This window comes from Pseudorca crassidens, chromosome 13 (assembly GCF_039906515.1).
Source record: "Pseudorca crassidens isolate mPseCra1 chromosome 13, mPseCra1.hap1, whole genome shotgun sequence".
In the NCBI taxonomy this organism is placed as follows: Eukaryota; Metazoa; Chordata; class Mammalia; order Artiodactyla; family Delphinidae; genus Pseudorca; species Pseudorca crassidens.
Genome location: NC_090308.1, coordinates 43,533,185 through 43,548,717, shown reverse-complemented (window position 1 = coordinate 43,548,717; position 15,533 = coordinate 43,533,185). Strand labels below are relative to the sequence as shown.

General features: G+C 41.2%; 1 protein-coding gene across 1 annotated transcript in view; it reads right to left on the bottom strand.

Annotated features, from left to right (window-relative positions):
* FRK (fyn related Src family tyrosine kinase) overlaps positions 1-7,848 on the bottom strand; it is an 89,439-nt gene extending 81,591 nt beyond the window's left edge. Inside the window, exon 1 of the mRNA XM_067702309.1 lies at positions 7,478-7,848. Coding sequence (XP_067558410.1) covers positions 7,478-7,848 — 371 coding nt within the window. The remainder of the gene's footprint in view (positions 1-7,477) is intronic.
* Positions 7,849-15,533: the final 7,685 nt, after the last annotated feature.

The window sequence follows — 15,533 nt, the reverse complement described above, 5'->3', positions numbered from 1 at the left end:
TATCATTCCCCTACTTTATTTTATAGTTTACTAATATACATGCCTAAACAATATATTATTTGGTTTTATTTGCAGACTTTATAAACTAGAATCATATTATATGCCATCTCTTGAAATTTACTTTCCACTCAACATATTTCAAAAACATACCCATGCTGTTGCATGCCACTCACTTCATCGTTTTCACTATTGTATAATATTTCATTGAATAAATAAACCACAATTTATCCCTCTCCTATTAATGGACATTTGGATTGATTCCAGCCTTTCACTATTAGAAATTGAATTGCTATCAACATTGCCTAGGAAAGGGTTTTACTATAGAGATGGGGGAGGGGAAGAACTCATAGGCTCATTGTTAGTTATAGTCTAGGTCATAGGCTAGCTGGTTAAATGGATGTTCATTAATCATCATGCTTTAAATCTTACCTTAAAGTTGCACATATTGTTTTGTATTTATCAAACATGTTTTTTTTTTAAAAATAAAGTTGTTGTTTTTTTAAAAACCATCGGTAAACTAGAATATTTTCTAACATTAAAATTTTCAGAAAATGGACAATTTTGCCTTAAAAGATATCAGGGGTTTCAGTAAGCACCAAAATTATCATAAGAGAAAAATCGTCTACTGGGATCCTTTGATCTCCATTAATTATCATGTAACTATTTTGTTTTCTACCATTTTACCAGGACCTGCTAAATCAATAGCATGACTCTCCATTTTCCTAAACTACTGCTTTTTAAAGTGAGGCTTTTAATAAGAGGTAGTACAGAGTTCAGAGTGATTCAGCATCAACACCAATATGTGCCTGATTCCTATAAACTACTGCCTAACGCAGATACAAGATATTGAGTCACTTTTCTATTATTTTTATCTGAAACATCATTGTATTCTCTGCATGATAATAGCCTGAAGTTAAACCAAGGAATATCTTATAACTATAGTATATCATAGAAGACAACAGGGCTTACCTTCACAGACAATCTTCTTTACAAGTTACATATATTTGCTGCCTGTACTTTAAGACCTTGAACTAAGCTCAGTCTTTCCACATGACCCCAAAACTGGGGAGGATAGCACTCAAGAGAAAAATTCTTTAATTTTGCCAACAATTTTGGGAAGGCCCAACTGCACTAAAGATAAACCCTTGACTTATCCTCGCTCTGCCCCAACTTCTAAATCGAAATATCTAAACTTATCAGAGGATGTTTAAAAGCTACCAACTTTGATGCCCTAGAGAAGGTGAAATTTTTGGTAAATCCCAACCAAACAGACATAGTCCTTAGGACCCTGCATACTCTGCTCAGAGACGGAGGCAGCTAAGCTCCACTGCTTCTTTTAATTTTGCTTTTCCTCGTCTCAGGTTCTCAGGATGGACCCAAGTCCCACGTGTAGAGCCCTAACATACAATACTTTTTCTATGGCTCAACCCAGCCTAAACCTCCCAGTTCAGAGTCCCAGATACAGCATGAAGTTCCTTGTTATAACTCACTCACTCTCTTTACTGAATGACATCATCTGTATTTACATTATAAAACTGCTTTTTAGTGTCACCAGTAATCTTCCAGCAAATCTAATGGTCTTTACCTCTTCCTCATTACTCTGACCTTTGTTTAGCATTTGACCTAAAACATCCTTCTTGACATTTTGTCTTCTTATTTTGAGTAAGATGCTCATTGTTTCCTTCAGGGGCTCTTCTTCCCTGTATGAGTTAGGTTTTGCTTCATAACAACTACAGTCTTCCCTCCTTATCTGAGGGGGATTGGTTCCAGGATACTGATATCTGTGGAGGCTCAAGGCCCCTATATAAAATGGTGTACTATTTGCACATAACCTACGCACATCCCTTAAAGATACTTTAACTCATGTCTGGATTACTTATAATACCTAATACAACATAAATGCTATGTAAACCGTTGCCAACATGTGGTGAATTCAAGTTTCACTTTTTGGATTTTTTTTTTCCAACTAGTTTTTATCACATTTAGCTGAATACACAGAAACAAAACCTATAGATATGAAGAACTGACTGTGTTTGGTTAACTCAGGAATCTAAAGGTGCGCACTTTGGGATGGGCTCCACTGACCTTAGCTGGGATCATGAGTCTCCACTCAGCTGGTAAGTCAGCTGGGACAAAATAGGGCTTCTCTTCACATGGTCTTCCCTCCTCCAGGAGGTTTGCTTGAGTTTTTTCATAGTAGTTACAGAACTCCAAGAGCAATAAGAAAGCAAGCCCCAACATGCAAGCCCTTTTCAATCTCTATTTTTGTCACGTTTACTATCGTCCCATTGGCCAAAGCAAGTTCCGTGGTCAAGGAAGATTTTGTGTGGGAGGAGACTACCCTAGGGTGTGTAGTAAAGAGGTATAAAAAACCGGGCCGTTACTACAATCTACTCACCGCATCTACTCACATAAATGACGGGCATTTCTAAAGAGTTAATCTTTGGCCCCTTCTGTTTCTTAGAGTCTCACACTATGGTTCTCATAATCCTTGCAAAGCCTACAATGCCCTGCAGTTCTTATATTCCTGTAATATCTACAACACCTCGGTGCGAATGCCTTCAAAAATCTATCTTCACAGAATAGACTTTTCTTTTTGCCCAAAGTTTTGTATTTCTACATTTCTCCTGGACATTGTCATTGAGATGACTTATTAGTACTTCACATTCAACATGCCTAAAAGCGAATGTGTTGTCAGCTTTTCTGTTTCAACCACACCCCCTAATAAGAAGTACTTTATGAAATGTATATTTCTCTTACTATTTCACGTGGTCCCAAATAACATTTTTAATTCTCTCTCTTTCTCTTCTACATCTAATTTGTAGTTTTGCCTCTACTATTTACCAGATAAGAATGCTCTTGGATTTATTTAAATTTGAGTTTCAATTTTCTCATCCTAAAAACAGTGATAAGAAAACCTGCCTTGCAGGGCTATTATAAAGATTAAATTAGCTCATATATATGGTTTTGTGTGCTCAGCACATCAAAGGTACTTAAAAGTGCTAATTATTTCCCTTCCCCTAAGTCCTCTTGATTTTTCATTCATGAGATTGTTCATATTCCTACTCTTCTTTTTTTTTTAACAGTACCACAATTAGAAATTAAACCCTGACAACCTCATGCTGAAGACATTTGGTACAACTTCCCTACTCCTCCCTAGCCTCTCTCTTCTCCATTCCATTCTCACATCATCACTGCCTTTTCAAAGTTCTTACTTCCATCTATTTCCTATCAGACAAAACCCAAACTCTTTAACGTGGCACACATGGTCTTTTCCAAAACCTAGTCCCAACCTCTTTTTCCAGATTTCTATTTGCTCTCTCCGTAAATGCTTCAGCTAAACTGTACAACTTCCCATTCCCTGAATATACGTTTACTTCCCTTCTGCCATGTTCAACAATTTGTGCTGAATTGTCCCGTCAATAAGCATTGAGTAAAACTGAATGGGAGAGTGCTTCTACTACACAGAATCTACAACTTCAAGAGGAAATAGAGAGTCTCACCTCCTGAGATTATAAATTCGCTGGAGCACAAGCACTGCTTTAAATAGTTTTCCAGGCATGATACAGGAAACACAAGTATCCTGCCCTCAAAGACTTCACAGTCTTATATGAAAGAGAGAAGTTGTACAACTAGCCATTATACGATAAAAGTACAAGCTCCAGAGGCAGGCTGGAAGGGGGTCATGAGAGCTGAACCCTGAAAGAAAGAAAGATGTGATTATCCCCAAAGCAGGACTTGTCTCTTCTACGTCTGCATACATTCAGCCACGTATTTGTTTCCTCATTCATCCATTAAGATATATATATATATATATATATTTTTTTTGGTGGTACGCGGGCCTCTCACTGTTGTGGCCTCTCCCGTTGCGGAGCATAGGCTCCGGACGCGCAGGCTCAGCGGCCATGGCTCACGGGCCCAGCCGCTCTGCGGCATGTGGGTTCTTCCCGCACCAGGGCACGAACCTGTGTCCCCTGCATTGGCAGGCGGACTTTCAACCACGGCGCCACCAGGGAAGCCCAAGATATTATTTTTAAGTGCATGCTACATGACAGACAGTTGTGTGACTCTACAGCATTTAGCAGCATCTGTATTATGCTGGCTGAAAAAGAGAAAAGCAGACCCTAGCGTCCAGGAGTTTGCCTGGCACTTATGACTAGGCCTGGGTGTTCTCCTCTTGAACACAAACAACGTCACAGAATACCAACATCAGAAAAGGCCACTCTGTGACCACGATGGATCAGGACAAAAACAAGATCCGATTCTCTCTTTTTTTTTTTTAAACATCTTTACTGGAGTATAATTCCTACAATGTTATGTTAGTTTCTGCTGTATAACAAAGTGAATCAGCTGTACGTATACTTGTATCCCAATATCCCCTCCCTCTTGCGTCTCCCTCCCACCCTCCCCATCCCACCCCTTTAGGTGGTCACAAAGCACAGAGCTGATCTCCCTGTGCCATGCGGCGGCTTCCCACTAGCTATCTATTTTACATTTGGGAGTGTATATGTGTCCATGCCACTCTCTCACTTTGTCTCAGCTTACCCTTCCCATTCCCCGTGTCCTCAAGTCTACTCTCTACATCTGCCTCTTTATTCCTGTCCTGCCCCTAGGTTCTTCAGAACCTTTTTTTTTTTTTTAGATTCCATATATATGTGTTAGGATATGTTATTTGTTTTACTCTTTCTGACTTATTTCACTCTGTATGACAGACTCTAGGTCCATCCACCTCACTACAAATAACTCAATTTCATTTCTTTTTATGGCAGAGTAATATTCCATTGTATATATGTGCCACACCTTCTTTATCCATTCATCTGTCGATGGACATTTAGGTTGCTTCCATGTCCTGGCTATTGTAAATAGAGCTGCAATGAACATTGTGGTACATGACTCCTTTTGAATTATGGTTTTCTCAGGGTATATGCCCAGTAGTGGGATTGCTGGGTACTATGCTAGTTCTATTTTTAGTTTCTTAAGGAAACTCCATACTGTTCTCCATAGTGGCTGTATCAATTTACATTCCCACCAACAGTGCAAGAGGGTTCCCTTTCCTCCACACTCTCTCGAGCATTTATTGTTTGTAGATATTTTGATGATGCCCATTCTGACTGGTGTGAGGTGATGTCTCACTGTACTTTTGATTTGCATTTCTCTAATGGTTAGTGATGTTGAGCATCCTTTCATGTGTTTGTTGCAAATCTGTATATCTTCTTTGGAGAAATGTCTATTTAGGTCTTCTGCCCATTTTTGGATTGGGTTGTTTGTTATTTTGATATTGAGCTGCATGAGCTGCTTGTAAATTTTGGAGGTTAATCCTTTGTCAGTTGCTTCATTTGCAAATATTTCTCCCATTCTGAGGGTTGTCTTTTTGTCTTCTTTACGTTTTCCTTTGCTGTGCAAAAGCTTTGAAGTTTCATTAGGTCCCATTTGTTTATTTTTGTGTTTATTTCCATTATTCTAGGAGGTGGGTCAGAAAGGATCTTGCTGTGATTTATGTCATAGAGTTTTCTGCCTATGTTTTCCTCTAAGAGTTTTATAGTGTCTTGCCTTACATTTAGGTCTTTAATCTATTTTGAGTTTATTTCTATGTATGGTGTAGGGAGTGTTCTAATTTCATTCTTTTACATGTAGCTGTCCAGTTTTCCCAGCACCACTTATTGAAGAGTCTGTCTTTTCTCCATTGTATATCCTTGCCTCCTTTACCAAAGATAAGATGACCATATGTGTGTGGGTTTATCTCTGGGCTGTCTCTCCTGTTCCATTAATCTATATTTCTGTTTTTGTGTCGGTACCATACTGTCTTGATTACTGTAGCTTTATAGTATAGTCTGAAGTCAGGGAGCCTGATTCCTCCAGCTCCATTTTTCTTTCTCAAGATTGCTTTGGCTATTCGGGGTCTTTTGTGTTTCCATACAAATTGTGAAATTTTTTGTTCTAGTTCTGTGAAAAATGTCATTGGTAGTTTGATAGGGATTGCATTGAATCTGTAGATTGCTTTGGGTAGTATAGTCATTTTCACAATGTTGATTCTTCCAATCCAAGAACACAGTATATCTCTCCATCTGTTGGTACCATCTTTAATTTCTTTCATCAGTGTCTTATAGTTTTCTGCATACAGGTCTTTTGTCTCCTTGGGTAGGTTTATTCCTAGGTATTTTATTCTTTTTGTTGCAATGGTAAATGGGAGTGTTTCCTTAATTTCTCTTTCAGATTTTTCATTGTTAGTGTATAGGAATGGAAGAGATTTCTATCTAGGTGTAAAATAAGACACTTCCTAACATTTACAGGCCCTTGGTGTTGGAAAGAATCTCAAAAGCCCCCCAACCCCCTTTTGTATTTGAATTTGAGTTTGGAAATCAGCAACAATGCACCATGGCTCTTCCTACAATTTTATTACCTGGGCCAGTAAGGGATGCTGCAGCTCACATCAAAAGAAAAAACACATGAGGAAATGAGTGAATCCCCAGAGGTTCCTCTACTAAGGACCCACTCTATAAAATGAGTACTGAGAGACATTCCCAGTCTTAGGTTTCACTGGAACCAGGCAGCAAGAAGTTTAGTGTAAGTAGCAGTCTGAGCCTGCTTCTCAACACACCAGACCCCAAGTATGACAATGGTGTCAAGATCTTGCTTTGTCTACTTTATATTCAACTACCACTAGCATAACCTTGCCCCTTCTCCCCCCATGCCACTACTCCACCTGACGCTTGCATGGATGGATGGATGGACGGATGGATACGCGCATAAGTACATAAAGTTTTCTTCCTTGGTTCCACTATAACTCATAGGATTTATTCAAATATCAGGGTAAAGTCTTAATCTCCTTCTCTGGAGAAATAATGTCATTATTTTTCTTGTTAAAACTTCCTAAACATCTGTAGCTGACTAGTTTCTAATCATAATAAAACCCAAAAGATATCATAATTTGGGTAGCATAACTCCATATCTGGGACTCAAAGAAAAATATCCAGTCATGATTTCACTGGGAAAATGTAGCATCTTCTAAATGTGACCTTCTACATTAGTTACCCCTGTGTGTTCCTATCAGAACTGGAGGTGATGCTTCTAAAAGTTTAAAAAAAGAGAGAGCTGGACTTTAGATTTGCAAGTGTAGTTTAAGGAAGATCTATGATATACCTGCAAATGAGATGCAGCTCTATGTTAAAGTGAGGCATGACTTATTTTACAGCCAAAGAAAAGATAGAGCATTAAATGCACCATTCGTTTATGTTGATGAAAATGCACCCAGGGCCTGTGGGTATACAAACTGTTAATAGAAGTCATTTCAACAGCTACCTTCCAGTTTCACTCTCACCTAGCAGGGGAGGTGTGTTTCAATTAGAAGATTCTTGCCAGTACTTCCTTATACTTTCTAGGCAGCTCTTTGAAAATTAGTGGGTTTGCAGATAGGTAAGAAGGAAACCTCATTACCCGCCCTCAGAGAGCTGAGAAATAAAATGTGTGTACTACTCACGGCTCTGCCTGGAGGCTCCTGTCCTCAGCCACATAGTTAGAAGGAATATAGCCCTGCAGCTGCTGGTCGGAGCCGTCTGCCCTTTTCTCCAAGTGCCTGGCGAGCCACCAACCCTCGTGGGACGTGTCCAAGACTTGGAGCTTGTCGCCCGCGCGGAAGCTCAGGTCCTCTGGGGTCCGAGCCTGGTAATCAAACAGAGCCACAAAGTACTGGCCCTGGCTTCTCTCGGGCTCCAGACGCGGCGGCCGGGGAGGATCGGGGGGGCAGACAGTCCACGGGTTCTGAATCACCACCGACTTGTCTGCCTCCTGAGACAAGCAGGGGAGACAGGGCTCCAGGTACCTCCGGAGCCTCAGGCAGATGTTACCCATGGCGCCCCCGTGGGCAGGGGGGGAGAGGGGCTTCTCCCTCTCCCCTTACTCTCTGCAGATCCACTTTCTCTTCCTCCACCTGGAAACTTTGAAATCAGCACCAGTCCTCCAGGTTTGGGGAGCGTGTACCAAGCCCTGGTTCCCAGCAGTCCGGCGGACCTGCTTGGAGAGGCTCACCGGCTTGCTTTCTGTGCCCGTAGCTGCTGCCCCAGAGCAAAACCTGGTGGGAGCTGGGCAGCTGCTCGGTGAGAGAGTGACTTTTCTTCTTGTCTGCTTAGGAATCCCACCACAAAAATAAATTTGAGAGGGCTTTATTTAGACAAACGTCTGAGAACAGAAAAGAGTCCTCCTGCCTCTTGTCCCAAGAAAAAGTTACCAAGCGAAAGAGGTGAACTCCAGGTAAGATCTCCACATCTTACCTTTGCCAGCATCTCTCTCCCGCGTCAGGTCTGTCGCTGTGGTTTGACCAGTCCTGACCCCCACTGCTCTTTCTTTTTTGCCAATGAATAACCAACCGGCCCAGGCTTCTGCCTTTAACATCCTGAGCTAGGAACAGACTGTAATAATTTCTTCTTACTTCCTGGTTCTTTTGCGTCTGTGATCTAAATGGGATTCCCGTCCTCTCTACCTCTCCTTTCTCCCACACCCGAGAGACTAGCGCCCTCACCAGGGAGCCAAACTCTTAAAAGCAGCTGTCAAATTCCATGCTCCTGGGCTTCCCTGGTGGAACAGTGGTTGAGAGTCCACCTGCCCGATGCAGGGGACACGGCTTCGTGCCCCGGTCCGGGGGGATGCCGCATGCCGCGGAGCCGCTGGGCCTGCGCGCCTGGAGCCTATGCTCCGCAACGGGAGAGGCCACAACAGTGAGAGGCCCGCGTATTGCAAAAAAAAAAAAAAAAAATCATGCTCCTGGACAGATAGGCCAGCACAGGGAGCATTTTGTCCTGCTATGCTACCAGCACAGAAATTAAAGGCAGAGATATTTTTCTTCCATAAGGACGAGTAGGATAGTTTTGCCACCACTAAGGGGAATAAAATGGAAAATTAAAGTGTTTGGGTATTTTTTACTGGACAAAAGGGCAATTGGGAAAGAGCCACTGAGTTCCTACCTTTTTTTTTAATCACTGTGAATAGATTTTAATAGCCTCAAAATACATTTACAGTCTGGAAAAATACAAGAGCAGCTGACTAAAACGGTGAGAAACCGAAACACTGCATTTTCCCACAAAGACATGTAATTTCCCATCCTTCATGTACTATTTCAGAAACACACACACACACACACACACACACACACACACACACACACACGCACAGACTAGGTGACCAGCGGAGAGAAAGAGTAGGAGGGCTGCCTGTGAGCTGCTGTGGAAGCTCCTTCTATTCAACTTTGACTCCAGGTCTGCACTAGTTCTTGCTAACTTCGCTGGCAGGAGCTCAGGAACTAATGAAGTTGACATCAGCGCAGCCATCGCGATAGGAAGTGTGTTTTGCTCTACTTCCCCTAGTTCAGGGCAGCTGTCTCACAAAAGGGTGCCCTGGATCCCAAAGAACACCTAGGCAGTGAGTTTAGATGGGTCAACACAAGGCCATTTTCACTAGTAGAGAACACTGCAGACTTGTTTATGGTGTGTCACTTCTTTTCGTATAAGGCCTTTATTACCAAGTTGCTCTCTTAAAAACAATTTCTCTAAATGTTGCTGGAGCCTTGAACCTGGATAACCTAACCCAGTACAAACTCAAAATTCCTGTTCTTTGTCAAATAGCAAGGCATTTTTAGTAATCAGAATAACTGAACTCAAGAAAAAGAAAAAAAGAAGAAAAGAAAGACAACCAGAGGACCGTGGCCTTAGCCCCTCCTGCTATTTCCTTGTACTAAAATCAGGCATTCATGGCAGACAGATCATTTGGTTAAAACAAGATCTCATGTTCTAGGTTTCTCCAACTGTCTTCAGAGTCAGAGTAGAAAGTACTAATTTGGCAGGAAGAGAAAAGCCAAAAGCCAAACCAGGTTTGTTTGTTTGTTTGTGATATGGGACCGAAAATATAATTCCAATATAAAACAGAAGAGAAAATAATGATTATATAATATTGAGAAGCCATAAGAATATTTTGTTCCAAACACAATATTAATTGTAAAAAGTGTAGGATCCTATTAATGCCCCTAAACAGAGGCAAAGATGCTAAAGTCCTTCCAGAGATATCTACATGATCTAGAATATGAAATAAGATTTGGAAGCAACTAGAGAGATGTATTCAAAACAAATTTGTAAGTGGAGTTTAAGACTTAAGAAATTTGAAGTTTCTAAATTCAAATATGCCTCCTTTATGGTTATGACAAGGCATTCCAGAAAAAGACAGAGTGGCAGACCTGTACAGCACAGTCACTGAGCTAGTGAATGAAATTGAAAAAAGAAACCAGCCATACAAAGACATCAGGTAAGCAATGGCCTGAGAAACCTGAGGCAAGGGGTGGGGAGAGAAAGGGTTTCCTTGTGTCGACAGCACCAGAATTCTACAGCCACCCAAGCTTGAAGCCTTGCAGTCATCTTTTACTCTTTCCCTGGTTTCTTTGAGCTAATCAATCACTAAATCCCAGTTGTCTGTCTTTCCATTTAGTCTACATTTTTTTTTATTCCTTCTGAATGACAGCTGGGTGTTGAACAAAACAAATATTCTTCCCTAGATTATTCCAGAGGGCTCGTAACTAATCCCCTTTCCTCCAGTTTATCTCGTATTTCTGACTCATCTTGCACACCACTCCTAGAGCAGTTTTTATAATGGTAACAATGCCAGAGGTGATATAAGTACTAGTAAAAGTAGCTATCAGTTTTGAGGGCTTTCTATGTGCCAGGCACTGTGCTAAGAATGTTACAAACGATACATCATTTAACTCTCAGAAAATAAAAAACAACAATACCTGTGAGGCAGGTAGTATTTTTTTTAATTTCAGTGAAGAAGAAACTGAAGCAGAGAGGTTAAGTAACTTGCCCAAGGTCACACAGCCCCCATGTGGCTGAACCATGAGTAACACCCTGGTCTCAATCTGACTCCAGAGTCTGAGGTTTTAACTCCTATGTTTCAATGACTCTAAAAAAAGGCTAATATTCTTCTGTGTAAAATCCTTCAGGGAACTCCAACATGTTTGGAATAGAACCTGCTGTCTTTATCAGGACACACAAGGCTCTGGTAACTTCTCGAACCTCTCGGCCCTTTACTCCTACATATACACACTGTGATGCAGGCTCACCAAGCCACCAGCCGCCCCTGAAGCCCAAGGCCCTCTTTCCTGCTGCACCTTTGCTCCTTTCTCTACCTGCTCCCCTGGTGACTTCCTTGTGATTTTTCCAGGCAGGTTCAAGTAGCACCTTCTCTGCCATAATAGATTAGGGGTCTCTACTCTGTGTGCCCCTAAAACCTGGCACACACACTTCTACTTGGTCTCCTATTAAATTCCACTTGATACCCTTACTTGTTTGTTTTCCCCAGGAGAATAAAATTTCCTTCTTGGAATCTTCAGTGCCTTGTACAATGTCCAGTATGTAAGCAGTAAATACTAAGTATTTGTTGAAGGAGGGAAGGATGGAAGGAAGGAAGGAAAGAAGGAAGGAAGGGGAAGGAAGGGAAGGGAAGGGAAGGAGCCACTGGGGTAAGATAAACACGTGTACAAGTGTTCACGAATGAGAGCAAAGAGCGTGAAAAGAGCTGGGACCACAAAGGATAGTGACTTTCTGTCTGTTGTCTCTTAGTCCCCTTTTTTCCACGCATTGTTTCCCAAATGTTAGATTCCTTTGCCAGCCACCTAAACCGGTTTTCCTGCCTACAGCCACTCTCCTTCCCATCCTTACCGCACACTGGCACCCCATGAATCTTAAATCACTCTCCTGCACAATAACCTTCAACAGATCCTCATTGCCTGGAAGATACGGCTTGGAATTCAAGACGAAAAATTTGCACTTTATCCGATCTTTATCAGATGTACCCTTTCAACATCCTCCTCCCATTACTGCCTTATGTTAACCCTCTCACTCAGCCAAATAGGTTTACTGTGTCTCCAATAGGTCTTGTTCATTCCCACCTCTGATCCCGTCTCCTTTGCCATGCTTTTTCTTGGTATTCCTTCTCCTCCCAACAGACTTCTGCCTGCATTTTGAGGCCTGAATAAAAATCCCATACCTCCTTTAGAACCTCCTTGTCCATTTCTGCCAAAATAATTTTTCTTTTCCTTGAGTTTTACTAGCTCCTGCAACCCCACATCCAACATACACACAGCATTAAATGAATTTAGCCATGCTCCTGTATCTGATTTGCTGAGCACTGCAACAGAAAAAATCCCACAGCTACTCAGTTTTATACCAGGACAAATTAATGATCTCCAACTCCTGTTAAGCCCTTAGCTCTGCTCAACATTCTTTTACATGCCGGCCCACTTAGATGCAGTTCTCCTCATTTTCTAGTAGCACTCTTCCAAATCGTCCACCATTCTTCTTAGACTCTGCAGATATCCTTTTTCTCTAATGATGAACTTGTCACAGAAATTCCAAATCTGTTCAATATTAACCGATTCAATGTCCTTTTCTTACATCAAAAAATATATCCACATCTGCAAATCCTTGCACTTTCTTTCTCCCTGAGACAAAAACATCTACTTGCCTATCCAATGTCCAGTTTGTTCTTCCTACTAACAGAACCTTACTTTTATAGAAGTGAAAGGCTGCAGACTTCTTACAACCAGAAGTGGCCAAGAAGAAAGTAAGCAGAAAGTCATTGGGTGGGGTTTCAGGAAAGTCCCTTAAAAAAGGCAGACTCAGCTGGAGGATCTACTCTCTTTCCCTTCCCTCTCTTCTGAAACTCAGTTGAGATGGCTGGACCTCCAGCAGACATCTTAATTATTAGAAGCCAACATGGACTCAAAAATGAAAAAAGAAAAAAAGATGCCAAATTAACCTCAATTTTCTTTTGTCATAGGAATTGCTATTATAAAGGGGAAATTTTTCACTTACAGCAGCACTTAGGGAATATTAAAGTCAAATGCTGTTCAGCATTAGTTGAAACAAGCTAAAACTGTTGAAGGATATGAACTTTGAGGAGCCGTTGCACGTTAGATCCTTACTGTTCGTAACTGAAGTATTTCTCCTGACCAATGACAATGGACTACTTTAAACATCAGCCAACACGGGACTCATTCTGTCCTATCCAAAGGGTATGTTTTCAATACTTAAAGAGTATAACCAGGAAACTCCATTTCTAACACTTCAGAAACCATGACATTTCCCCTCAGTGAACTATGAACTATGCAGTGAATTTCTTTACTGATATGAGTTTTCTTGCTTGCAAGTAAATCAGTTCAGCTTGGAAGAAAAAATTAAAAAAATTTTAATTCAAAAATGGTTAAAGCTCTTTGCTTCTTTCTTTGGCACTATCAAAGACATGAAATAGGCATAGTATGTCTAGATTTCAGCATGATACTGAAAAAATATTCTAGAGATATCTGTAAAGGGATAAAGAACTTGCTGTCTTTTTATTATTTTTTATTTTTTATTTTGGGCCACACCGCACGTCATGCAGAGTCTTAGTTCCCCGACCAGGGATCAAACCTGTGCCCACTGCAGTGGAAGCGCAGTCTTAACCACTGGACCACCAGGGAAGTCCCACTTGCTTTCAAAAAGGACTGAATATTCTCATGTATACAATCTCCTAGAAGCAGCTGATAAGCCTTTTCTAAAATGGAAATAAGTAAACACATTTCACCCAGGTGGTTTGTCCTTGCCTGTTAAACAAATACTTCATTAATCAAGGTTCTCATCTATCTAGCAGCAAAATTATTTTAGTAATCTTGAGGACTCTCTCCAGTCTGTTAAAGACCATCACAATTCCCCCAAATGATAGAAAACGGAAACACCTAGAAGTCTGTTTGTTTGTTTGTCTGTTTTCCTTAAGCCCTTCTGATATTTTGACAAACCTGCGATAGAAAATTTGTGGCTGGGTAGACAGAGCATGAGCATATATAGTGTTAAAGTATGATTCCTAGGGTTAATCTTTTAAGTTTCTTGGCTAATTCCAAACTCCATGTGCAAAATAAGATTAGTAGAGCCATGACTCTGCTGGGGTCTAACTCTTCTCAAAAGGTTAACCCTTACTCAATATTGCTATGGAAAAGACTTTTCTAATGTACATGAGATAACAGGAAAGTTAGATAGAATCACAACTGCCTGAAGAAATGAACCCAAATAGCATAGCTTGTTTAATCGATGCCATTTGAGTGCAGGTCTCTGGTGCACTATCACAAGGAGGCAGCATGGCTTGGGGGTGAGAATTCCTGTTCCCTTGGCACTCTTTGGCTCTGTGGTCTTGGATAAATTATTGACCACCTAGCCTCAGTTTCTTCATCTGTAAAATGCTGACAATTCCTAGACACTAACATTTACCTCGTAGAGTTATAAGAATTAAATGAGAAAATGCGTTAAAATATTTTGCCCACGGTCCAGGACGTGGTAGCTGCCCAATAAATATTAGCCATTATTATGAAAATATGTAACTGGGCCTCCCCTGGGGTACCTGTGCCCTCTCCTTGTACTACTAAAAACAGTTGTAGGAAATTATCACATTCCCAGCTCACTCCCACTTCAAACAAAAGCAAAATGCAGGCAACATATCCAATTCCAAAAGCACTGCTACATACATAGCTAAAACTATGGATCTGTGAGGATGTGAAGGAGACAGTTACACTGCATGGGAAAACATCCTTTTAAAACCTCTTTTAAAATCTCTGGTTTTCCCCAGAAATTCTCTCCATATGACTGCTATCCCACCCATCATTTCTTAGTTCTCACCCTCTGCAGCTGTATCCCTCTCCCCATCTCTCATCATCCGTTCATTCGCATATTTCTTTCAGGAAAATATCAACTTATAAGTTTGTATGAACTAAAATTAAAATTACAGGACTTCCCTGGTGGCACAGTGGTTGAGAATCCACCTGCCAATGCAGGGACATGGGTTTGATCCCTGGTCTGGGAAGATCTCACGGGCCACGGAGCAGCTAAGCCCGTTCACCACAACTACTGAACCTGGGTTCTAGAGCCCGCGAGCCACAACAACTGAGCCCACACGCCACAACTACTGAAGCCTGCACACTCTAGGGCCCACGTGGCACAACTACTGAGCCCACGTGCTGCAACTACTGAAGCCTGCACGCCTAGAGCCTGTGCTCCACAACAAGAGAAGCCACTGCAACGAGAGGCCTGCGCACTGCAATGAAGAGTGGCCCCTGCTGACCACAACTAGAGAAAGCCCACGTGCAGCAGTGAAGACCCAACACAGCCAAAAATAATAATAGTTATAAGTGAAATAAAATAAAATAAAATTACACCTGCATCAGCCCCAGTAGATCAACTAAAGTATGTTTTAATCTTATATTTTATGTTAAGATTTGGCATTAAAAGATTCCAAAATACCAACATTTATTATAAAATTTTAAATGATAAAATAATGTTATAGAACACTAGGATGCTTTGGTTCCATCTGTTATGTCCTAGCCCCATGGATGGGGTGGAGGAGTCTCTTTCTTGCTCTTGCTTTCAGCATGGAAGGACCTCTGAAAAGTCTGAGAGTAGGTCTGTATGAGCCATGTAAGTTAACAGCATCACTAGTAAATAGATTGTGTGTGTGTGTGTGTGTGTGTGTGT